This window comes from Pogoniulus pusillus, chromosome 30 (genome assembly GCF_015220805.1).
Source record: "Pogoniulus pusillus isolate bPogPus1 chromosome 30, bPogPus1.pri, whole genome shotgun sequence".
NCBI lineage: Eukaryota > Metazoa > Chordata > Aves > Piciformes > Lybiidae > Pogoniulus > Pogoniulus pusillus.
The window spans coordinates 18,027,909-18,051,362 of NC_087293.1; the positions used below are offsets into that span (position 1 = coordinate 18,027,909).

Here is a 23,454-nt window from a genome sequence, read left to right on the forward strand (position 1 = left end):
TATCCGAAGAGGACTGGCGCAGCACAAACTAACGAGCCCTCAGGCACCGGAGCCGCCCTCAGGCACCGGAGCCGCCCTCAGGCACCGGAGCCGCCCTCAGGCACCGGAGCCGCCCTCAGGCACCGGAGCCGCCCTCAGGCACCGGAGCCGCCCTCAGGCACCGGAGCCGCCCTCAGGCACCGGAGCCGCCCTCAGGCACCGGAGCCGCCCTCAGGCACCGGAGCCGCCCTCAGGCACCGGAGCCGCCCTCAGGCACCGGAGCCGCCCTCAGGCACCGGAGCCGCCCTCAGCCGCGGGCCGCGCGCGCCCCCACGCGAAGGGCGCGGGGAGGCGGCGAGGTCCGGCACGCGCCGCCCGCCAGGCCCGGGGTGAGGCCACACCGCGCACGCGCGCGCAGGCGGCCGCGGGAGGAGGAGCAGCGCGCGGCGGCCGCGGCCCGGAAGCGCTTCCTCTGCCCCCGGCCCTGCCAGACGAGCGTTGGCTGCGCGCAGTGCCCTCCGTCCGGCGCCCCTCGGCCATGGTCCGCTTCAAGAACAGGTAAGGCGGAAGGCCCCGCGCCGGGCTGGGGCCGGCCCCGCCTGGCTGACGCTGCGGTCTCCCGCAGGTACGTGCTGTGCGAGGTGGTCTCGGAGGACTCGCGGTTGCCGGCAGTGCATCGAGGACCGCGCGGTGGGCCTCGCCATCAGGGACGCCATCGGGCGGGTGCACGGGGACTACGGCCTCGCCTGCTGCTCCGTCTCTTTCACGGGTGCGGGTGGGACGCGTTGCCCCCGCATCCCCGGGCTCTCAGGGAGTGAGGGGGCTCCACTTAGGCGTGGCCGGGCCGCAAGGGCTCCGGGCTTACCAGTGTGTCCATGTTACGCAGTGAAGTATCTGAACGCCTACACCGGGATCGTGCTCCTGCGATGCCGCAAGGACTCGTACCGGCTGCTGTGCTCCGCGCTCCCCTTTGTCAGGCTGCTGGAGGGCCGGAACCAGCGCTACCCCTGCGCGCTCAACACCCTGCACGTCGGAGGTCAGCGCTGTCCCGGGACTGCGGTCCGTGGTGCCAGGCTGGGAGGCCATGAAGCTTAATCGGCGAGGAAGAACCCGATCTCAGGAGTCACTGAGATGCTTCTAGCAGATTTAAATAAGAAACAGGCACCAGCAGTTCTTTGTTGAAACCCTCATTAAGTCTGCTTGGATCTTCTTTATTTTTAACACAAACTTTCTATTTTTTTTTTTAGAATATATTTTTAAAGCATAGTATTGGCCATCTGCCAAAAGTTAACCACTTGGGACAATTAGTGGGCACTACAGGTTAGCAGTTACTATTACACCACCTAACCTTCACAATGTGGAAATGAAGTTACAGCCCCTGTCAGCACTTGCATTAATAATGTTGTCTGGGACATTTGTTGCTTGATAACAATAATCTTCAGAGACTATTTTAGCAGTTCTGGAACACCTGGTTATGCAGATTGTTATATGTTGTTCTTGGGACTCCTACAGGTACCATAAGAACATGTCAGAAGTTCCTAATCCAGTATAACAGAAGACAGCTGCTGATGTTGTTGCAAAACTGTACAAACGAAGGTGAGGTGCTCCAGCTGCTTTCCTAAAATACATTAGGGTTTGTGGGATATGCTGGGCAACTTCTGAGTTCTTGAACTGAGGAACTTTCCCTTCATTAGAAGTGGAGGATGTTCCAGTGTGAGGAAGAGGCCAAGAAATGACCCTCTGTTGCACTCTCTATTGCAGAGGAAAGACGGTGTGTACAGAAGTCCTTGTTGAGCTGTTCCCTGACAGAAGAGCAGCCTCAAAGTGGAGATGAGGAAGATGATGGCAGCACAGAGACAGACTGAACAGTTGCTTGTTACTTTTTACCTGTCCTGAACTTGGGTCATCAAGATGTTGGCAGTTACCTTCAGTGTAAGCAAAGCTAGGAACTGAAAAAGCATCTACTCATATTTAGACTTCATTCCCTATTCACAGTGTTGTTAAATAAAGTTTTTTTTTTAAATACACAGTTGTACTTAAATAGGTTATTTGCTTATTTTACTCCAGGAATCAAAACCAGCTGCACTCCTAAGGAGTGTAGCAGCTCAGTTGGGTCTTTGTGCTGAGGTAGAAGTGAGCTTTAGGCAGTTGGCACAGATAAGGACTGTAGTTACTCTCCTTCAGTGCAGAAAAATCATTAACACCTCACTGGTTTTGACATTCTCTTCCAGTCTGCTGTTTTGAGTCACAAAAGCACTGGTTGTGTACACAGGTGCAGAAGTGACAGGGAATGCAAAGTTGAGCTGAAAGGCTGTACCCCATTATAAAACTACCCCATTATACAACTCACAGGTACAGCTTATTGGTTTATTAAGTTTATGCCAATCAGCAGGAAAATACTGTTGCTGGCATTCTCTCTTGAATTCATAGGAAAACAAGATACAACTTGAAGGTGCTGTCCTGTGGAGAATGGCCCAGCAGAAGGGACAGTGCCTGGCTGCATCACTGCCCCTGTTTTAGTACCTGTGAACTGCACCAACTCCAGCTATTGTGTCCGTCTTCCCAATGCAAAGAGGTGTCGACTATAAATGTGTAGTGAACACAAGGTACTGGCTCAACACTGAGGAGTACTTAGTCCTGTCCTGTGGCTTAAAGTCACTGTTACAAGGATCAAGCAGTAGTACTGTGGAGGCAGTTAACTGCATACTTTACTTGCATAGCTGATTGCTCTGCCCTCACCACTAACTCCTTTGTGCACGCAAAGCATTATCAGCGAAGTGTGCTACCACTGTTGGGCATCTTGTCTTAGTTTCTTTGCACTCTGCTGCTGAGCTCTTTCCATCAAATGCTGTTGTGACCAGGCATGAAGGCAGGCTGCTTTCCAGAAATGTTTTGCAGGTGTTTCCTCTGTCCTGGAGCAGATGAAGTATTTCTTACCTCACCCCTCTCTGGTTCACAGTTGCACACATTGAGGTGTCTTGAGGAAGCACTTGTACAATGTGGAGCCTACTGCTTTGAAACCAAGCCTCTGTACTGACACACTTGAAACGTGGGCACAGGCAGTGACTTCATCGGTGGGATTCAAATCCCTGACCCCAGGAAACACGTGTGGCCTCCTTGCTCAGACCAGTCATGGTGTCAGCACAGCAGAGTTTTAAAGCCTGGGCAAGTGCAGGCAGACCACTGGAGCAAATGGGGCCAAAGGTAACAGAAGACACTGTCAGTCTTGCACTGTACCCACGGTGGTACTTCAGACCAGCTCCCTGGCACAAGTTCTGTCAGCAGGAAGGTAAGGTTTGAACCTGTGCACTCAAGTGTTCTTGTAACCCATGCTGATAGCTTTGGAAGCCTGGAGGACTGCAAGTGCATGTGCAGATGATTTATTGCAGCTGTTGGCCTTGACTGGTACATTACACCTACAGTTCATTTTATTCAACAAAATCCACACCACTTAACTCATTAGCTCAAATCAAACCACAAGCAGTGCAGAATGTGACCACCCAAAGTTAAAGCAGGGAGGGCTCCAGAACAGGCATGTTGGTAGCTCCAGGTGCTTGGTGCACACCAGCTGATGTGCCAAAATCCAGCAGATACAGGCCCTTACCCACTACAAAAGACTCCAGTTTCTTGCTGGGGAAAACCCTTATCTAAAGACTCCAGCTATCAGTTGTCCTTCCAATTCAAGAGCAACCAGTGTCAAAACATCGTTCAGGTAGTTATCAAAAGCCCCAGGGTGGAGTGTTTGTTCTAGATGATCAGTGTACAAAAGAATGTGTAGCCCACGCTTGGCAAAAAGTAATCCACAGTTAGCAGCCTCACTCACCCACATGAAAACAGAGTTGAACAACTGAGAGAAGCCAGGAGGTTTCTGCTACCACTAGTGCTGGCAAGCCTTTGGAAACATGCAAATTCACCCAGTTTCTTCAAAACCAAGCAGCCAGGTTCTGCCTTACACTCGTCTCAGCTTTAAATCTTTCCAAGCCAAGAGAACAGGAGGAATTCTTGCTAACACTGTAAAGCCAAGGAGCTCTTTTGCCCATTTCTAGTGCAGCAGAAATCAGGTTCTCAGGAGAGCAGTGTGACAGCTTTATGAAACAGCACTGCCATCACATCAGATGGACTTCTGCCCAAGAATCCTAGGAAAATACAGGCTGCCTCTTCACCTAGGTAACACTGCAGTGCCTCACAGCTGGGATGGATTTCACACTGCGCATTAGGCCGAAAGAACCACCTGGAAGCCTTGGCTGATCTGTCTCGGGGGTGTTTCTTTCAAAACTTTCAGTATAAACTGATTAAGCAGCTGGAACCAAAAGATCTTAATTCAACATATACTGTCAGAGTTTCTTTCTGAACCTCCCAGAAGCCCTAGAACCACAAGTTTAGTCTGTTCAATTTTAAATACTTAAAACTACAGCAGCAAAACAAAGCAAAAAAAGAAAACCAGGAGAGGAAACTTCTCTTGAATAGCAGATTCACTTTGTGTGAACAACAGAGGTGCTGAACAATAGCTTCTGCTTCTGTTTTCTTCTTTTTCTTGCCTCCCTTCTCCTCTGTGAAGAATTAAAATGATACTGTCATTCTTCTCACAGAACAGGGACATCACTCACAAATTAGAGATGGTCTTCCCTCACCTAAATGACTTCTGCAGGTCTGTGACACTTCCTACCAACTCATTGAGCTTAAGAAGATTTACTGCAGACAAACTAATAAAGACTCTTACCACACCTAACACACATTTACAAACATGCCTAACTGGATTCTGAAGCTGCTGTTCCACACCAGATCCTAGCACAGCAGTTTGAGACAAGCCCTGCTTCTGCCTGTGTCCAAAGAAAACACAACCAGAGCTGATGCTCGATTTCACTGAAACTCCCAGGCCCTCCCCCTCCACTCCCTCCATCATTCAGTGCAGCCTCCAAACTAAAGCCAAAGCTATATATCAGAACTGAGTTTTACCAGCCAGCATCAGGTTTGGAGGTTCAAATTAATTTCAATTTCTTTCAGAGTCCCTAATCTAAAATTTCAGCTAGCAGTGACCTTGATGTTTTGGTTAAACTCAGGTGGTAGTTTCAGCAGCTCATCTATTTTTAGTCTCAAAGTGCATAATCTGGACTTCCTGAAAATAAACCTTAAGTTCTAGCAGGAGTATGATAAACATGACTGTCAAAAAGCCACCTCTGTCCTAAAGAGGATTCTTTCCTAGTTGAAGATCTTAGCTCCCACTAAGAGAGCTGCTTTAAGCTAACAGAAGCCCTAGTGGAGCTGTTCAGAAACCACAATTTTCTGAACTGTTCTGCAGCCAATTTTTGGTCCCCAAAATTGCTACTCTCACTCTTTCCAGAGGAAGAATGGAAAGTATAAAACTCTTTCACCTGAGTTAGTTTTCCTGCCTCCCCCCCTGCCTTTTACCTGATAAATGATCAGCTGTGGACGATTTGTCCAGTTTCAGGAGGGCTGCCTCAATAGCTTGGCTGAAGGAATTCTGGAAGCTGGGCACAGGCATGCGGTCAGAACTGTCACTTTCTCCATCACTGTCCACTGGCACAGGGAGTGCCAGTGAGTCCTCATCTGAAAAAGGGAAAGAGCCTTGAGAGGCAGAAGGCTGCAGTGCAAATGCCCCTCCTGTTCCTGGTGAAGTGACAAGATTCCTTAGGTCTTGATGCATGGCAAAAAACCTGAAGCAGTCAAAAAAATACTCTCACCTCTTGTCTTTGGAGCAGGTTTGGGCCACGCTTCTGGTTTTGCCTTTCCAACTCTCAACATCTGCCAAAAAGAGTTGTAAGGTATGATTACATCCTACGTACTAGAAGTCTCTTGAAGTCTCCTCCTGGAGAGGCAAGCAAATTTAAGAACCCTTTCAAGCATTCGAGCCCTGTGTTATTTCCATGAGATTTAACCCGCAGTGTTATGGGGAGGAAATGGTGTTCTCATGCTAACTCTCATTAAAACACAAGCCATTCTGACAGGCTTTCCTCTGCTCCATGGCTTACCTGGGCAAAGGAAGGGAAGGGAGACTCTTCTTCTAAACTCCCACAGAGCAGCGGGCTGACCTGGCTGGCAGCAGGCAACAATGGAGCTGGAGCAGCCTCTGCAGAGAAAGCAGCAGATTGTTAATGCCAGTTGAGGCCGGTAAAGGCACACATGCTGCTTATCAGGATGGAAGAGAAAGAAAGTTTTATTATCTTATGTAATTAACCATTCTTATCTCATCAGCTCCATCCATTAGTCACACAGCAGGACCTCTCAAAATTCTTCTGTCTTTTTATCTAAGGGAGACTCAAGTTTGGTCGATTTTCAGGGTTTGGTGTTTTTTCTGTCGAGTTCCTCATTTATTGTAGGCTGCTATGTGGGGGTTGTTTGAGCTGGAAGGTTTTATTTTTTTAAAGAAAAACATTTAAGAATATTTTGTAATTAATCTTTTTTACAAACTGTAAGATTAACCAGTTGGTAAAGCATCAGTGGGACAACACCTCATCAAACTACTTTCCACTTTAGTACGGTGCAGTAGGGAAGAGGAAGGAGGTAGAAGGGAAAACCAGCAGCAGTGTTTTCCTGGCATATACTGCCTTTCCCTTTTCTGGGAATGGTTAAATATTCTTCTGCCTCAGCAAAGGCTTAAAGATGGGTAAACTACAGTGCAGAGCTGTTACTGAAGCAGAGGCAGTAAAAAGCAAAGGGCCAGAATATTCCTTAGCCATGTTAGCCTGTTGTGTACGACCTCATGGGCAAGCTAGGAGCAAAGCAGGCCTTTGATCAGCATTAAGAACATTGAATGGGATGAGCTGAGTAGTGTGATCCCAAAAGAAGGCCAACGGCTAGGTGTGATGTGTTTTTCCAGATGCTCACCTGTCTGAAACACAGGGCTTCTGCCAAGAGGAGACAGATAGAAGCTCTGGTGATCAACGCTGGTAGTTTCTCTGGGGCAAGAGGTAAAAGCAGGGAACTGCTGCAGATTCTCTAAAGCAATATGGACCTCTGGATCTAGAAAGAGGTTTTAAATTAAAGCACTACACAATGTGGGGGAGGACTGTCAATATGCAAAGCTGCTTCGGGAGCCTAGAAGGTGCCAACTCAATTTTCTTTCCACCCTCTATTTTAGAGATCAGTACAAGCCGGATGGAAACAGTTCCTAGGCATTTTTATCCTTTTTCTCTTTTCATGCTCTATCATGATTACTATAAACCCAGAAGCTAAGAACCCTGAGAACTATACACAGCATGGAGATGGCTGTGCCCTTGAACGCCCTCCACTTCTCCCCCATCGTGCAAGTACGCAGCAATTGCATAAAATCATCAAACTTCCTGACTAATGGCTTCTATTTTTCACTCTTCAGACATATTTCCTAACACCTTGTAATGTTGCTCCAAGTACACACTACAAACTAAAGGCCTTGGAGTTCATCCTACAGCTCAAGGGATCAGCTCATCAACCAAACAGCTGATTGGAAATCCATCACTAATGTTCAATCAAGACTTACATTTGCCCTGTTTCTTGTTTTCTTCTATCTCAATTCTGCGTTCATGCCGTCGCTCATCACGAGCCTTCTTCTGCCGCAGGCGCTTCCTCTTTTCAAGGTCATCTAGAAGCAAGGCCCAGCATTAGACACCAACCCCACACCAGTGCTCTGGCAACATTTCCCCCACCTTTGAGAACATGGTATTCAGTGATAGCAGCTGGGTAACAAAACATGCTTACAAACCACGCATGCTCTTCCAAGCAGCCAGACTTCCGTGTGCTTTGCGTCATCACTGGCTACGGAACCGTGAACTGGGGTTGTTCTGTCCAATGCTCATGAGACAGGTGGTGCAAGAATAAAGCTGCTGTGTATGGCCTTTTTTCTGCCACAAAGAGGTAAGAGCAACTTCCCCTTCACCCTCATGGGTACGTGACAGAGTCTACTATAAAAGCAGTACCAACCTGAAAACAGCTCCAAAGTCTCTTTAGAGATGATGGGTGGCTTCAGAGCCAGTTCACAAATGCTGAACTCGCAGGTGAGGGGGCAAGTGACAGAGGGTAGCGATGCCGCTGTCTTATATCCTGATAAAAACAGAGCAGACATATCACAGCAGTCTACAGCCTGCCACAGTGACGAACAGCTTCTGGAAACAGAACACCCACCAGTCATCAAATCAAGTGGGAAAACAGCAGCAGTAACCAATAATCAGTTAATACACTACAGACACGTGCAGGATACCCTGAGTCAGAGCCACGTGCTTCCAGATCTCCACCACCTGTACTATGATCAGCGCTGGATGCAGTTCACTGCAGCTCTCTGATTTTCTTATTGCTCCTCCTTTCTCACTCATGGACATAAAATTCAGAGAATAACAGAATGTCAGGGGCTGGAAGGGACCTTGAAAGATCATCCAGTCTAACCCCCCTACCAGATCACACAGGAATGCGTCCAGGTGGGTGTTTGAGTATCTCCAGAAAAAGAGAGATATTCACACAACTCCCCTGGGCAGCCTATTCCAGTGCTCTGTCACCCTCACAGTGAAAAAAAAATTCCTCCTCATGTTTACATGAAACTTCCCTATGCTTCACTTCCACCATTTGCCCCTTGTCCTGTCATTGGGCATTACCAAGCAGAGCCTGGCTCCAGCCTCCTGGCACTCACCTTTACATATCTATAAACACTGATGAGGTCAAATTCAACAATACCAATCTTCCAGAGCAATTATTTTGCATCCAACCAAATGTGCCTTTTACACTTAAAATGAATGGACACCACTTAGCTAGACTAGAAGAAGCTGAATTTTGTATTTGTTCTTGCAGAGCCAAATAACTTGAAGCCAATTCCCGAACTACCTATGCACCCATTCTTGCCTGAGCCTATAATTTCTTCCAGGTGAATTATGTGCAGCAGTCACTGTGCACACCAATTCTTACTGCTGTCTTAATCTAAGGTAAAAGTGTTCAAATTCCATCCCCTCTTCCAAAACTTCAGTGCTTCAAACACATTCACTCCACCATCCATCTCAAATGCTGAAGTTTCTTTCTCATCCTATTTTCCTGACATCTCACTTCTATCCTTGATGCTCACAAACAATTGTTTGTTCAAAAAAGAGGCGAACACTTTTTCAGGTTGAGGGAGATGATAATTGATCTAGTCCAAGCAACTGCCTTACATGGAGAAAAGGATTTTCTTTAAGACAGCTTTAACAACAAACCAATCTTAAGCCTGCAATACTCTTACTCCTACAATAATTCCTAACTTCCGAACAAAAACTGGACTGCAGCCTACCTATCAAAAGCAACATGACATACTGGACCCTCGCACAGATGCCCACCACAGCCTACCATGCCCATCCACTTCTTATTATTGAAGAGAAACACATTTCATCTGTCAGCTCCAATGAGCAGCCTGCTAAAATGAGGGTCTCAAATTAATAGGAAGATAAAGTAATAACCTCTGTCATGGAGTAGCCAGTTGTCTCCACTACAGCTGCAGGTATCTTCTCAGGACTCTTCTCTAGGCTGCCATACTCCCGCACAAGGCAGCGGACGTTCACGGGGTGAAGGTACATGCACTGCCCATCCTCCGCTGCAAGGCAAGGGCCGAGCCACACGTCAGCCAAGTGTCTCTGCCCTTCTCCCCACCTCAGAACGATTCCAACTAATGAAAATTAAAGCTCCCCTTCTAAGTTCCTTATTTCACAGGGCTGCTGCATCTAATGAAACGACAAACACCTTCTTCAAGAAGGATCCTGATGATGGCCGTGGCAGGGGGCTGGAGCTAGATGGTCCATCGAGGCCCCTTCCAGCCCTGACAATTCTATGCTCTCTGCCCCACACAAGTCCAGGATTTTCATTGTACTGACCTTGATAGAAATAGTAAAAAGGAGAGCTGCCAAGACAACCACTGCCAATTGTATCTTTAGGTTCCTGGGAGCTTGTTTCAGATGGATTTGCTTTCTTCTGCTGCAATTCACATCACGTTCCCCTACAGTGTCCACCTCAGGTACCTCCTCATCATCCACCACTGCCTCTTCTGCTTCCACAGGAGGTGAAAAGGAACTTGCCGTATCAGAGCAAGGCTCCATAAGCTCCTCATCAAATGCAGAGATATATTCCACACCACACTAAGACAGCAAAGAGCACAGTTTAGTACCACATCACCTTATCCTAAAGACTATCACCTCTGCAAACATCTTGGCACCAAGTTCACCACACACTGCAGTGTGAAATGGTAGAGCCTCAGTACGTTAACACTGATCTGCCAGAGGCAGACTGTGACCTACCTTTTTCTCTCGGGAAACTGCGGGCTCCACAGCTTTGGAGCTGTCTAGGACCAATTTTTCCACAGCTGCACTGATTCTAGCGATGCCACTGCTTTTACTCCGGGCCATAGAGAGTGCTGTTTCTCGCTCCTACAGAAAAGAACTGTAAGTCTCATCCAAAAAAAGCACAGGCACTGTAGACATCTAAAGGCTTTGCAAAGGAACACTATGTACAGGTTGCTCATGTCTACCCTGCAGAAGTTAGCTTTAACTGCTGGAAATTTCTGAACCTGGCAGGGAAGCATATTCTTCCTTGAAAGCAGAACTCCTTTACATTTATGGAAGGAACACCAAAGCATTAGGAACATCACACCAGACACCTGTAATTAAAGGCCCAAAATTTATAATGCTCTTCCAGCAGCAAACATTACCACCCCGCTAGGACATCTGTGGTGGAGACCAGAATAGTCACACACAACTTCTACAGTAGAACATAGCTGAAACTCCACATATGCTTAAGAGAAGTTACTAAAAGCCTCCAGAGAGGTTCTCACCTTTAGTTCCTGGATAGCTGCCTCAATAAAGCAAGCCTCTGGGGTATGTTTTTCTTCCTCATACTGTTTCAGTAATGCTGCTTTCTCCTCCAGAATCACCAGCTGCAAGACCTGCTCCCTGGATGCCAGAAGCAGCTTTGAATACTGGCTGTGCTGATCATCTGAACAGAAGGAGCACCAGATCATTAATATCCACATGGAGAAGCACCAGCTTGAACTGCCGTTTCTTCTGAAGTTCTTTGTTGAGTTAACCCAGGATAACTCAGCAAGAGTTCGATACAGGACTCCGCATATTGCTGTTCTATCACTGGTCACCTAGGGGCAAGTTACACAGGGAATGCATTCCAGGCAGGTTCTGAAAGTCTCCGGGGAAGGAGACCCCACTCTCTGGGCAGCCTGCTCCAGGGCTCCATAACCCTCACCGTAAAGAAGTGTCTCCTCACACTGAGGTGGAATGTCCTCTGTTCTAGCTTCTACCTGTTGTTCCCTGTCCTCTCACTGGGCACCACCAAAAAGAGCCTAGCACCTTCATCTTGACATCAGCCCTCAGATATTTATAGACATTGGTTAGACCCTCTCTCAGCCTTCTCTTCAGACTGAACAGCCTCAGGGCTCTTAGTCCCTCTTCACAGGAGAGATGTTCAAGTTCTGCAGTCATCCTTGTAGCTCTCCCTTGGACTCTCTCCAGCAGATCCCTGCCTCTCTCAAATCAGGCATCCCAAAGCCAGACAGTACTGCAGGTGTGGTCTCAGCAGGGCACATATTCACTGTTCCCCACAAGTCCACCCTTCTCTACAGAATTCCAAAGTAATGTTGAGTTTCCTGGGTTTAGAATGATCTCAAATTCCGTATTTGTTCTTTCGTTTTATGCAAGGATTTAAAGTCCACACTTTTAAATACTCAGGGACAGGCAAGCACAGAGCCTGCAGGCTGGGTCCCATCACACGTTAGGAGACTCGGCTTTCTGCAAGGTGTCAAAGCATGCAGCCCGTCTCTAGTGAGGCTGACAAATGAGGTCAGCCAAGATAGCCCCCAGAGCAGCAATCTCACAGAAAAAGCAATTTGGTCACAGCTATTTGTGATGCTAACGGATCAGTGATGACATGTCAGTCACGTTACTGAAGTGGAGAAATCTGAAGTCAAGCTACAAAGCAGGTTTCATTATTGTCCTATAACATTCACAGCCTTCAGTGGGTAAGTGCAGACTATGGAAGCTTTGGTGAGGATCACATCCTTGAAATAGCTTAGCAAAAATATCTGTGCCTAAGATGTGCTATGAGGAGCTGGAAGAAAAACATGTTAAGGATACTGCAGAGCCAAGAAAAGCAGCAAGAGTCACACCAGTGACTGTACAATGCAAACCACACAACTTAACAGGATGCTTGAGAAGGCAGGAGCCTGCAGCGCAGTAACCTGAAGGGAAACCACACATAAGCTAAAGCCTCACAGAACACAAAGTGCAGCTAGAAAGCTTATTATCACCACGTGGCCATTAAGATTTTTGACTGCTGATGGTCATGTCTTTAGCCAGGGTTTAAGGTTGATAACATGGCACTGCCATGGTAAATCCCAGTCCCAGTTTGGAGCAGCATGCCAAGCAGCAGTACGCAGGCACACTCACCTCCGATGTACACAGGCTGCACCACATCCATCCACTGAGATTTGGGCAGTGCCACCAGAACACCCTTCTCTCTTCTCATGAGCTGCATGGTGATGGTATCACCAATTGCATACTGACGTGTTTCCATAGCAATGACACTGCCGCATATGAAGAGAGTTAGTAGGGAAAAATAACATTGCAAAAATATACATCATTAATAAATACCAAATCTCACCTCTTAAGGTCCTTCTTGTGAACAGAGCCATAACAGATAGGGCATTTACTCCAGGTCTTTTCACTCAAGGAGAGATAGTGAAGGATACATGACCAACAGAAGATATGTCCACAGCGGGTGATCTTGGCTGCAGTCGGTGGGTACAGACATATTGGGCAGGAGGGCACTTCGTGGCTACAAATCCGCTAAAAGGATACAGGGAAAGAAGAGTCCAAGTTTTAGACTTGGACATCAGTTCCTGTGCTACAGAATAAGCCACCTGTAAGACCTACTTTTTGTGCTCTGCTTATTTACCAGGAAATTAAGTACACTGTGAACTAAGTCACATCTTTAAACTGCACGCGGAATAGCTTTCAAAGCCACCCATCTGGTATTCCCCCTTAAGGACATTAGAAAACTCTGACTCTCGTCACACTTCCCATCATCTCTAACAGCTAGCAGCATCTTCACTGCCTGAATTCAGACCCTGAGAAGACTGCAGGTGAGCTGTCACTTCACTTACACGAGTAGACCTGTTTAAATGTTTAACCCTGTATAAAGTGCTTCATTTGCTTAACCTGTTTAACTTCAAGACTGAACTCACCTACTCCCATGAACATGCAAGCTCAGTCAGACACTGTGTTAGCATCTGCGTGCTGCAGACCTAACTGCCAGGCAAGTACCTAATCTCTCCAGCTCCCTGGCAGCCTCAGGCAGCCGTAAGCCTTCCTCCTTTCCAGCTGCACCATGCACCAAGAACAGTCTTGGCAAATATGCTTCTACTTGAGGCAGCCCACAGTTCTGATCACAAATCTCTCTCAGGAGATTTTCCATTCTGTTGCTAGGCAAGATGGGCCACCTATACACTGAATAATTCTTCAGAACTCTACACCCTAGGCCTTGTCCATGGACTCCCGCCCGCTTTCTGCTAATACCTCAATCACAAGGACTCTGTCTACAGAATGTCAGATGCTATTTTGATGAGCTCCCATCTGCAAAAGCAAGAAGAAGCTGCTCATTTTCCTAATAGATTTTAGCACTTCTCTTTTCCTGTCATGAAACTATTTCATAATATATTCCACGACAGATCTTTCCCAGTGTTGTGGGAGTGACAGAAGAGGATTCAACTCAAAAACAGCTGAGTTTTATGTAACATCACAGGGATAAAGAGGCATTTAGACAGGTTGAGCTTCTTAAGGAGGAGGGAAAAAAACATTAAAAAAAAAAAAAATCTAGCCCATCACAACTGACCACTTGCTCCACAAAGTCCCAGTTGACCAAGGTATCTGGATCAGCAAAGTGGACTGTGTAGTCCTGTTCTTCAGAGACAACAAACTGGCAGCTGGGGAAAGGCAAAGAGACAGATGATCCACTCAGTTGTTTCTAAAAATTCTTTGTGCACTAGCCTATAGGATTCTGTTAGCCTCCTCTCTGTCCAGCAGGAAACTGGTAGATGCAGTCAGCACCTTCTACCAACAAAACCCAAAAGAGCTCAGCTCCTACTCAGCTTTCCAAGTGTGTCTCATTTCAGCTGGACACAGTGTCACACACTAACTACATGAGCCAGGCAGAGTGGTGTTCCAGAAAGGTGTAGGAAATGGCCAGCTCCATCAGGCATCTAAACAGGGAATCCACAGCAGAAAAACATGCCCACAAAACCTAGACCTACTTGGGTTCCTGCAAACAGATTTCACCACAATAAGCCATAAAACAACAGGGGAAAATCTGAAGTATCAATGCTGAAAACAGCTTTCACTACTTTTGACATGATCACATACAGGAGCTCTGAACAGGCTTCAAATTCTGGTGAATGCAGCCACTACTTCCAGCCAAAAGCACTCCTGCTGCTGCACTGCTACACTGACCTTTTGGGTACACTACATGCCCAGTGGCTAGTGAGATCTCCAGCAGCATAAGAATGAAGAATCACATGAGTAATTGCTTCTGGGACTTACAAATTCAGATCAGCTTTGTTCCAGCAACTGCTACCCCTACCACTTCTGTAAGGCAGCTGCATAGATATTCCCACATGGAGACTCATATACCACAAGCAGTGCTAGAAAAACAGAGCAGAAGATTACTTGGTTTGTTTCTAAAAGACTCCCTCCTAAGACACCTTGTAGCTAGGTAAAGATGACAACCTGTTAAGATTTTTATCCCTTTCAGGTATAGCCATTACTATGAAGAATACTACAAGGAGGTAACTCCAGGCTAGAAAAATCAATACAAGTAGTCAAGATCACACAACTCCCTTCCTGATCACCCCTTACAGCTCACTGCCTCTACGGAAGTCTCAGACCCCTGTTGGTCTTCCACTCACTTGGCCTGCAGGAAGAGCTCCTTTTTGAAAGGCTTATGTCCCCACTTGTTCCTTTTTCCCCAGTTGCCATGTCCACTCCCATCAAAATGGCCTGCTTGGCCACGGGGTTCAAAAGTGAAGTTCAGTAAGTGGTTCAGATTGATCTTCTTGGGACCAGAGAACTGGGCAGGGCTGAACTCTGCCCGTCGAGCCTCTGCTACCTAAGAGACAACAGCATTTGTTAGAATTTGGTAGAATTGCCTGCAAAAGCCTCAGCAGCAGTTGATATGCAGGCCCCATCCATGGTTCTGAACAGAATACACAGCATCCACTCACTCACCTTCTTCCATTACAGTTCTGCAAATCAAGTAAAGTTGTGTTAGAAGTGCCTGAGAACTGGGAAGCCCAAACTGAGTGGCCTTACTCCACACTGACCAGGAGAGCATAAAACCAACCCACAGGAAGACAGTAACACTTGGCAAAACCTAGCAGTCAGGGTTAGTATGAGAAGGAAGTTCTGAAAATACCATTTCAGATGGTCAGTAACACAAGCCTGATTACTATTTGTACAGTTTATACTTGGCTTGGTTAGTTTTCATATAATGAAGCAAAGAATTGGAACCCAGAGCCAGCAAGTAAGCTCTGGCAGTCAGGAACTTCGATAAGCAGCGTTCCTCAATCACTAAACCTGAAAATCAGAGTATTAATGAAAACCCACAAATAAATCTGCGGTGTTTAGATCTGTATCAGCATGAAAGTGTCAGTCTGGTTTTACTCCACCTTGATGTCACCAAGGCTAATAGAATTACTTTGCCAACATCACTCTCAGATGCAAATCCACGCACTGGAGTGGTCAGACACTTGCAAAGTTAGGGACTGTATCACTAGGTACTTCCAGGAAGGCTCTCTGTGTCATGACCTATGTGCAAGGCCTGTCTAGGTACTCATTGCTTGAATGGTATTTTGATTACACTCCTCTTCTGTTGTAGCCAAGTCGTTCTGCTCACACTCACTCTGGCATCTCAGGCCAGAAGCTGGACACAGACCTATTTAGGTCAGAGTGATCCTCTGGTCCCAAGGAATAACGCCATGCCTCCAAGGCCTTCTAATTCTCACCTCATCTCGTCTCCCACCGTTAGAAGAGCTAAAAAGTTTGCCACTTCCACTGCCACCTCCCCGTTGAGGGGGCATCTTGTTAAAAGCTTTGCTTTTCTGTGGAGCGGAGCGGCGGGACTGGCTGGCACAGTTCTCATGTTTTGAGGAGCAAGTTTCTCTTTTCCGGTTGTAGCGCTGCTTGGATCCACTCGTGTTCTTGCCATCTGCAACAAAGAAACCCAGTCACTCAGAGCCAGCCACCTGCTGCACTCGTGCTGGCCTCACCTGGGAAAACTCCTGTAAGGCCCCAGTTAAAAGGCTGCTGTTCACCAGCACATCACACCTGCCCCTACTGCACCCCAAACCACCTCGCAGCCCATGCGTCCGGTCAGAGTGTAAGGGGAGGCACTGGCTGCACTTCATCTTTTCTCCTTCACTCAGATTTGGAACTGGATTTCACATGGTGCCTGGAACAGCAGGTGAGAACCACCACCACACCTATCTCCTTTCTCCACTCAGTTCCCTGCAAACAGACCCTTTTTGACATGCTGCTTCCTTACATAAGCGTACTGCTGCCTGCATTTGCCTGGAGGCTTCCCACCCTGCCAGACTCCATTCCTTGTTTTCTCTCAGTTCTGTCACCTATGTTTAAAGCACCCCAAAACATCTAAATCTCTTCTAAAATACCCTTTTAATCCCACAAAGCCAACAAATGCTTACTGATCTTGAAGTGCAAATCCAAAGCTTTGGCCTTGCAGGGCACATACCCAACATCGAAGTACCAAGTCCACCAACCTATGCAACAAGAACTGTTTGCATAGAAGGATGCTGCGTGCACCACCAACCCAAACACAGGACACAACAGTGAAAGAACAAGGCAAAGGAGCAGGAACAAAACCCGCAAGCAGAAAAATCTGTCAGGCTCTTGAGAGGGTTTTGCTGTGTCTAAACAGCTGCCTCATGAGATGGCTAGAACAAAAAATCAGTACTATGGAACAACTTCCAATGGTCTTAACTAGACCAGAATTGTCCCAAGGGCACAACAGATTGCTCACCTGTCTTTAACTCAGCTTTGCGACCAACTGCCCTATCTTTATCTGCAGAAGAGTTATGCTGATAAGCTTGAAATCAGAAGTCCCCAGGCCCATCTGTCCACACCCTTTTTTCAACAAGTCTCACTTTTTCATTTTCAGAGTTCTCTCCCACCTGCGCCTCCAAAAAAGAGTGAGGCAGTGGGCTAGGAGGTCCATGTACGCTACTGAGGATCCAACTTATTCTTTAGAATAAGCTAAGTGATAGAAGTGACTTGACTGAGGTTTGTGGTGGTCTGCTGTTTCCAGCACATGGCAGACTTCAGTCTTTGCCTGCAACTACAGCGACAGCAGTAAAAGGACACTATCGTTACAAACTCCATCACCAGAACTGGCCATTTCAGCAGGGTGATTCAGAGCTAGGCCAACTCCTTCAGAAACACAGACGTGTAACTCTCCCACACGCCTGCACAGCTTGTGGTGCTGCACTGCACAACCGGCTAAAAAGACACAAGCTGAGTGTTATCAGGGACAGCCCACACCAGAAGCTGCCACGGAGCAAGGGTGTGCCCAAGGCTGGCTGCATGATTATTTAGATAGACCTTTTCTGAGAGCATTTCTAGGGTAAAGGCTCTAATCAACACCAATTTGACCAATCTCTGGTCAAATATGAAATAATTTTGAAGAATTTTGGACAACTGCTTGAGCTGTTCAGGAGCAACTTGCTGCTTTAGCGCTCAACACCCTCTGGAACCTGCAGCTCCAGAGACCCAGAGTGAGGAAATGAAGTTCACAGGACTAAAATCAGCTCCAGGTGACCAAAGTGGCCTGGAGATGTGGTACTGGTTTGCTACTGGAGTGAGGAAGTTTCCTTCCATCTTTGCCACCTCTTTTCAGCTGAGCTATGCTGCAGCCAGCAGCATTGCACAAGGGGATCACACTTGTGCTGTAGGGTGATTCCATGAAACACAGCAAAGAGACTGCTGCTGCTGCTAAGGCAACAGCCCAGTGAGTCAGAGGTGGCTGAGCAGTCAGGCACCTCAGCTGGGCATGCTCACATCATGGAAGGCCTAGTAATGTCTGCAAGAACTAATCTTGTCCACCAGGTCTTGAGCACCACAGAGAAACCAAACAAGCCTGTTTTTCCTTAGCTACTTTATTCCATCCTAAATGGGATGGGACTTCTGATGGTGCACTAATAAAACCCAAAGAAACTTTTCTGTTGGAAATTCCCGAGTTTAGTTTAATTTCTAAGTCCAAGTTTGAAAGGTAGCTGGAATCCAACTTCCACAAGTACAATTGCTTACACAGAAGGAGACACTACCACCACTAATGTCCACTTCTTTACTTCCTCTTCTGGAGTTGATCACAGGAGGTAACTGGAGAGCATGTAAATAGTGAGAGCTTGACTGGACTTAAATCCAAAGACCAGCAATGCAAGGTCATGTATGTAACTAAAGGCTGGCACTCTAGGGAAGGGCTGTGGCCCGTTAAGAGTATTTTCCATCTCAAAGGACATGCAAGATTTTCAGAACATCTTCCACACCTTTTCTGGAACAGGACAGAAATTGGGTAAAGCCCTTCAGCTACATGTAGAGCCATAAGAAACTCAAGAAAAAATATCCCATCTTGTGACATGCCAGCAGCTTGTGTGCAACAGCTACCAATATCTCAGCCACAACTGCAGACAGGCAGCACAGTACGTGCTCACCCTGTGGTTGTTTGTCCCAGCACTGTGAAATAAGAGACTGCAAAGTAAGAAGGGTAGCTAGGGATTACGAAGCTTGTGCATGACATCCTATTGCGGAGGCAAAAACCGTCTGTGCATCAGCTAGGAGTTCCTCCAGAAATGACTGCCTAAAAAGGTCTTCTTAAAAAGATTTTTGTGTGTTTGAAGTTAAAACTTAACTCTACAGCATAACCCGAGGAGCTGTGGGTGAGACATCTGCAAACTTGCTCCAGTTTTTGCTGTGCAAGATCAACTAAGGCACATGCAGAGCAGGTGACGCTTGGCTACCCTATCCCTAAGTCCATTTAGAAGGTCCAAAAAGACATCAATGCCGTCAAGATGCTCATCTTGTGAACCCTCTGGAATACACTCCTGCTTTCTCAGACACGAGTAACATAGCTGAAACAAGTCACTTAGAAAGAAGGAAATTAGTACAATGATGGTGATGTAGCAACCTGTTGACACTCTCACACATACTTCAGGGACTAAACCCACTAATTTTAATCACTACTGGCCTACTTCTAAGTTTTAGGGGAAAAAAAAATCCAAGTTTGCCAGGAACACTCTGCTCCCAGCAGGTTTAGGCAGCTTAGGTATTACTTTGGAAAGAGCGGTGACAGGAACTACAAAGGCTCGTCATGAACTGCTATGTCAGCAAACTCAGCTGTTCGCAATGACAGGCATCATATTAAGTGCTATATGAGCAAACCCTACGTAACTAGCTCGAGCTGCTGCAAAGTATCAGCACTCCAACACGGACAGGAAGGGCAACGCTGCGCACTGATACAAGACCTGTGGCAAGATGGGCACGCTGGACTTGTATAAAGAAAGAAGGGTTCTCTTAACAGGCACTAGCAAATGTATATTCTTACTATAAAACCAGAGCTTTGGCTCTCAAGCTGATTACTCCAAGGCCAATGAAGATAAAACATTAATCCTTAAAGGAAGTAGAGAGTAGGAAGTGCAGCTCATCCAGCAGGAACAAAGCTGGAAGAGGAAGGAAAAAGAAAGCAAAACCTAACAGTGGTCTCAGTGCTTATTAAAATCCAGTGGAGAGGCAAACAACTTGAAAGGAACAAGTTCAGTTTCACCCTAACCGGACACAGGGCCATCGGCCCCCACAACCTCATACTGCTCACTCGCTCATGGCTACCCCGTTCCTCCCTCCCGAACCGCGTCAGACCCAAACGCCGCTGAGGGGCCGTCACTAACGGCTCCAAACCCCCGACCCGCGGCTAGACACCCATCACGTTCCCGCGGCTCCCCTGCCAGGACTGTTCCAACTCTTACCGCCTTTGGGCTTAGACTCCCCCGCGGCGGGCCCGGCCGAGGCAGACCGCGGCTGCTGCGCTTTGCTGCCGACCGAGGAGCCGGGCGTTCCGGAAGCGCAGGGGCTGCTCTTGTCCATGGCGGAGGCGGGTGTCGCGCCGGGCGGGCTCTGCAGCATCAACGGGCGCCCCGGCGGGCGAATGGCAGCCCTGAGCGGGGGGAAAGCACGGGCGCTGGCGGAGCCGGAGGGGGCTCAGGCTCATGGCCCGCGGGGGCGACCGGCGGGGGCGGCGCAGTGTGGACTCGGCCTCCTTCATGGCGACATCTTCTCGCTGCTCCGCTCGAACAGGGGAAGGCCGCGGAAGGCCGGGCCGGGCCTGCGGGGCTCCGGGCGAAGAGAGAAGGAGCTGCTCAAAGAGCCCCGCAGGGCCCGGCGCTGCCTGCCGCCCGAGTGGTCGGCACCACCCAGGCACCCACCAGCTCCTCGGCGCCGCCCCGGCCCCGGCTCGGCCGCCGCTGCCCCGTAATGGCGACGAATCGCCCACAGCAGTGGCCGGGACCCGGATGGGGCCGTTCCGGGCGGGCCTCACCGAACTCGCAGGCCGCGCGCGCCGCGAAGCACGCCGGGAGCTGTAGTTCCCCCGCGGGCACCCGCACGGCTCTCGGCCTGGGCCCGCTGCGCCATCCTGGCGCCGGCTCCGAGAAGCACCCGGGCCCTAAGCCCAGTTCCGCTGGCGCTCCTCCGCAAACAGACTCGCACGGGGTCCCGCAAGCGGCGGCTTCACGCACACCTGCTCACCGCCCACCGCCGCCCGGAGCGGTAAAGTGAAATAACGAGCTGGGGGCCAGGGTAGGGCTTGTCCTTTATTTTCCACTCAAGCTTTGGGGCAGTGCATCCAGCAAAACCAGAGAGGTAAGTGTCAGGAGACAAATCTCAAGAGTAGGAAATGTTTGGAACAGAAAAAACTAAACAGTGCCAGATCTTAACTAGGTAGGAATTGACAGTGCCAGCGTTGTTACACTTGTGAAAAGAGGCCTGTGAGAATATAAAGACTCAGCTGTTTCCACTGAACTGTATGTAGTACACGTCCATGGTAGATACTAAACTCTATCATGTCTAAGTGGTATTTTTAATCTTTTCCTCAAAGAAAAAAACCCAACCAAACTACTCTCAAAAAAAATTAAAAAAAAACAGCAAACACCCAAAACCAATGAAAAAAAAAAACAACCAAACCAAAGTAACACAAATTCTAAATAAGTTTTATTAACCCTTAAATAATATTCAGAAATTTTGAGAACACCTGCTCATCTCACATTATTCTAGGGATGAGTTCCAAGCTCAATGGGAACACAGTTTCCAGGGTTTCTCACAAGAAAAGCTGTGCTTGCGCTCTGAAAAAGGGCAGTGCAGCTATAGAATATTTTAGGAGCTTCATAAAAGGCCTTTTAATTTCTGATTGCTTTTTATTTATGTCTATTATTCTTAGAACTAGTGACCGAATTATGAGGTTGTTTACTGCAGTATTTAGGTATTTTGGATTTAACAAAAGCAGCTTTCTAGCAGAGTCATCCACTTTTGCAGAGTACCATGAGCCATACTAGAAAAAAAAGTAGATGCCCGTAACACTTTCACAGGCAGACCACCACACTCGTATTAGCAAAGAAGTTGACTGTGAAAAAAAAATAATGTAAGGTAGCTGAGGTTCTTTGCCCCAAGTACAACAACAATATGCTACAAAAGTCCTTGCCATTGCACTTGAATGCCAAGGTCTGCTTCCTCAGGAAGACTGGAGGCACCAGACTTCACACTGTTAGTGTGCAATTCAGTAACTAGATACGAGAGTTTGAGAATTAGTGCATGGCTCTAAGCACCTTGAGAAGAGGAACAGAACCCAGGCAGACAATGGTGAAGTGATTATTCTCCCAAGTCACAAAATTGCATCCTGCAATGCACTGCCAGGTACAATTATATTTCCTGTCAAACTCCTGCAGAACAAACCACCCGGAACTTGACATTCCCATTCAAGTGCTGTCTTTGGAGAATGGAAAAAAGGCCCTAGAAGGATTTGTGAAAGAGAAGGGAAGGTACTGCAACAGTACATATAAGGAATACAGAACAAAGTGTTAAGCACACCAGACTGCAGAGAAAGTCTGGCTGGATTATCTAGTGTATATGAACTTCCTCCTCTAGACCTGCTTATCAGCAAGCATTTCTACTTGACTGTTGAAGTTCGTATAGAATTCAATAGGAAGATGAGTGAACCCCTATCACTGTGATATGAGCTGCAATGCCACACTCCACACTGCATTCCCCTAGGCTAAGCGGCAGATAGTGCAACACCTTACTGCATCTCTTCAGATGTTTCCTTTATCGCAGCTGACTGATCACCCGCAGCTACCTGTAATAAACAAAAAAAAATCAGAGCCGCAGGAGTCTTTACCTGCCAGGGTCAACTGCCAAGCAGGCACACAGGGACCATCATCCCCGGCGAGGTGTGAGGGCCCGCACTATGCTCACAGCCGGGGCTGTGCAGCAGTTTTAGCCAGTGAGCCGGAGGGGCAGGCACAGCCCGTGCTGACAGAAGCAGTGGGTCAAAGCCCGGCCGCGTTAAGCAGCTGCTCCGCAAGCGCTCCGAGCGCACGGAGCCACACAAACACCGTCGCAGCGGTTTCAAGCCCCGCCGGCCACGGCCGCCCTCTCAGACCTTTCGGCAGCTGAGCAGCTGCCCGACGCAGTCCGGGAGCCCGGGAGAGGCCGCTCCAGCGCCCCGCCGCGACAGCCTTTCTGCACCAAGAAAAGCGCCCACCCTCAGCTTCAGCCTTCCCGCTGCCCGAGGCCGACCTCGGCCCTTTGCGGACCGGGCCCACACCGAGGTCGTCTGCCCAGCCCCAACCCTACCGCTGCAGGCATCTCGGGATCGGGCCGGAGGGGAGCGGGCCTGGCGTGCGCTCGCCCTCAGCAGCGTTTTAACCGATCCGCGAGCGGCGACTACGACTCGGCGCCGCCGATACGGTGCGCCGGGCGAACGCGGCCGCCTACCGCAGCTCAGCCGCCGCCCCTGCCGCCGCCCGGCTCTTACCACCCTCGAGCTCACAGCCTCTCGCAGCAAGTCCGAACCGGGCGGATCGCGTTTGTTGCCCTTCGCTGCCAGGTGCGGCAGAGCTGCAGAAGGCCCATCGCTGCAGCACCAGCTACAGCGCCGCTGTGAGCCGCTTACCCCGTAACGGCGACGAATCGCCCACAGCAGTGGCCGGGACCCGGATGGGGCCGTTCCGGGCGGGCCTCACCGAACTCGCAGGCCGCGCGCGCCGCGAAGCACGCCGGGAGCTGTAGTTCCCCCGCGGGCACCCGCACGGCTCTCGGCCTGGGCCCGCTGCGCCATCCTGGCGCCGGCTCCGAGAAGCACCCGGGCCCTAAGCCCAGTTCCGCTGGCGCTCCTCCGCAAACAGACTCGCACGGGGTC

General features: G+C 48.6%; 2 protein-coding genes across 2 annotated transcripts; one reads left to right on the forward strand and one right to left on the reverse strand.

The window, feature by feature from the left end:
- The first annotated feature begins 502 nt into the window (after window positions 1-502).
- On the forward strand, window positions 503-2,002 carry POP5 (POP5 homolog, ribonuclease P/MRP subunit). Its single transcript, XM_064168541.1, is given in 6 exon segments — window positions 503-537; window positions 605-641; window positions 643-748; window positions 866-1,015; window positions 1,492-1,575; window positions 1,741-2,002. Coding segments are annotated over 6 exon segments (501 nt in total). The 5' UTR covers window positions 503-517; the 3' UTR covers window positions 1,845-2,002.
- Window positions 2,003-4,293: 2,291 nt separating this feature from the next.
- RNF10 (ring finger protein 10) lies at window positions 4,294-23,452 on the reverse strand. Its single transcript, XM_064168540.1, is given in 20 exon segments — window positions 4,294-4,511; window positions 4,513-4,529; window positions 5,389-5,547; window positions 5,682-5,742; window positions 5,970-6,067; window positions 6,826-6,960; window positions 7,457-7,558; window positions 7,897-7,978; window positions 7,981-8,016; window positions 9,390-9,523; window positions 9,801-9,903; window positions 9,906-10,061; window positions 10,221-10,349; window positions 10,754-10,914; window positions 12,375-12,511; window positions 12,589-12,773; window positions 13,819-13,909; window positions 14,888-15,087; window positions 15,983-16,185; window positions 20,012-23,452. Coding segments are annotated over 20 exon segments (2,406 nt in total). The 5' UTR covers window positions 20,169-23,452; the 3' UTR covers window positions 4,294-4,451.
- Window positions 23,453-23,454: the final 2 nt, after the last annotated feature.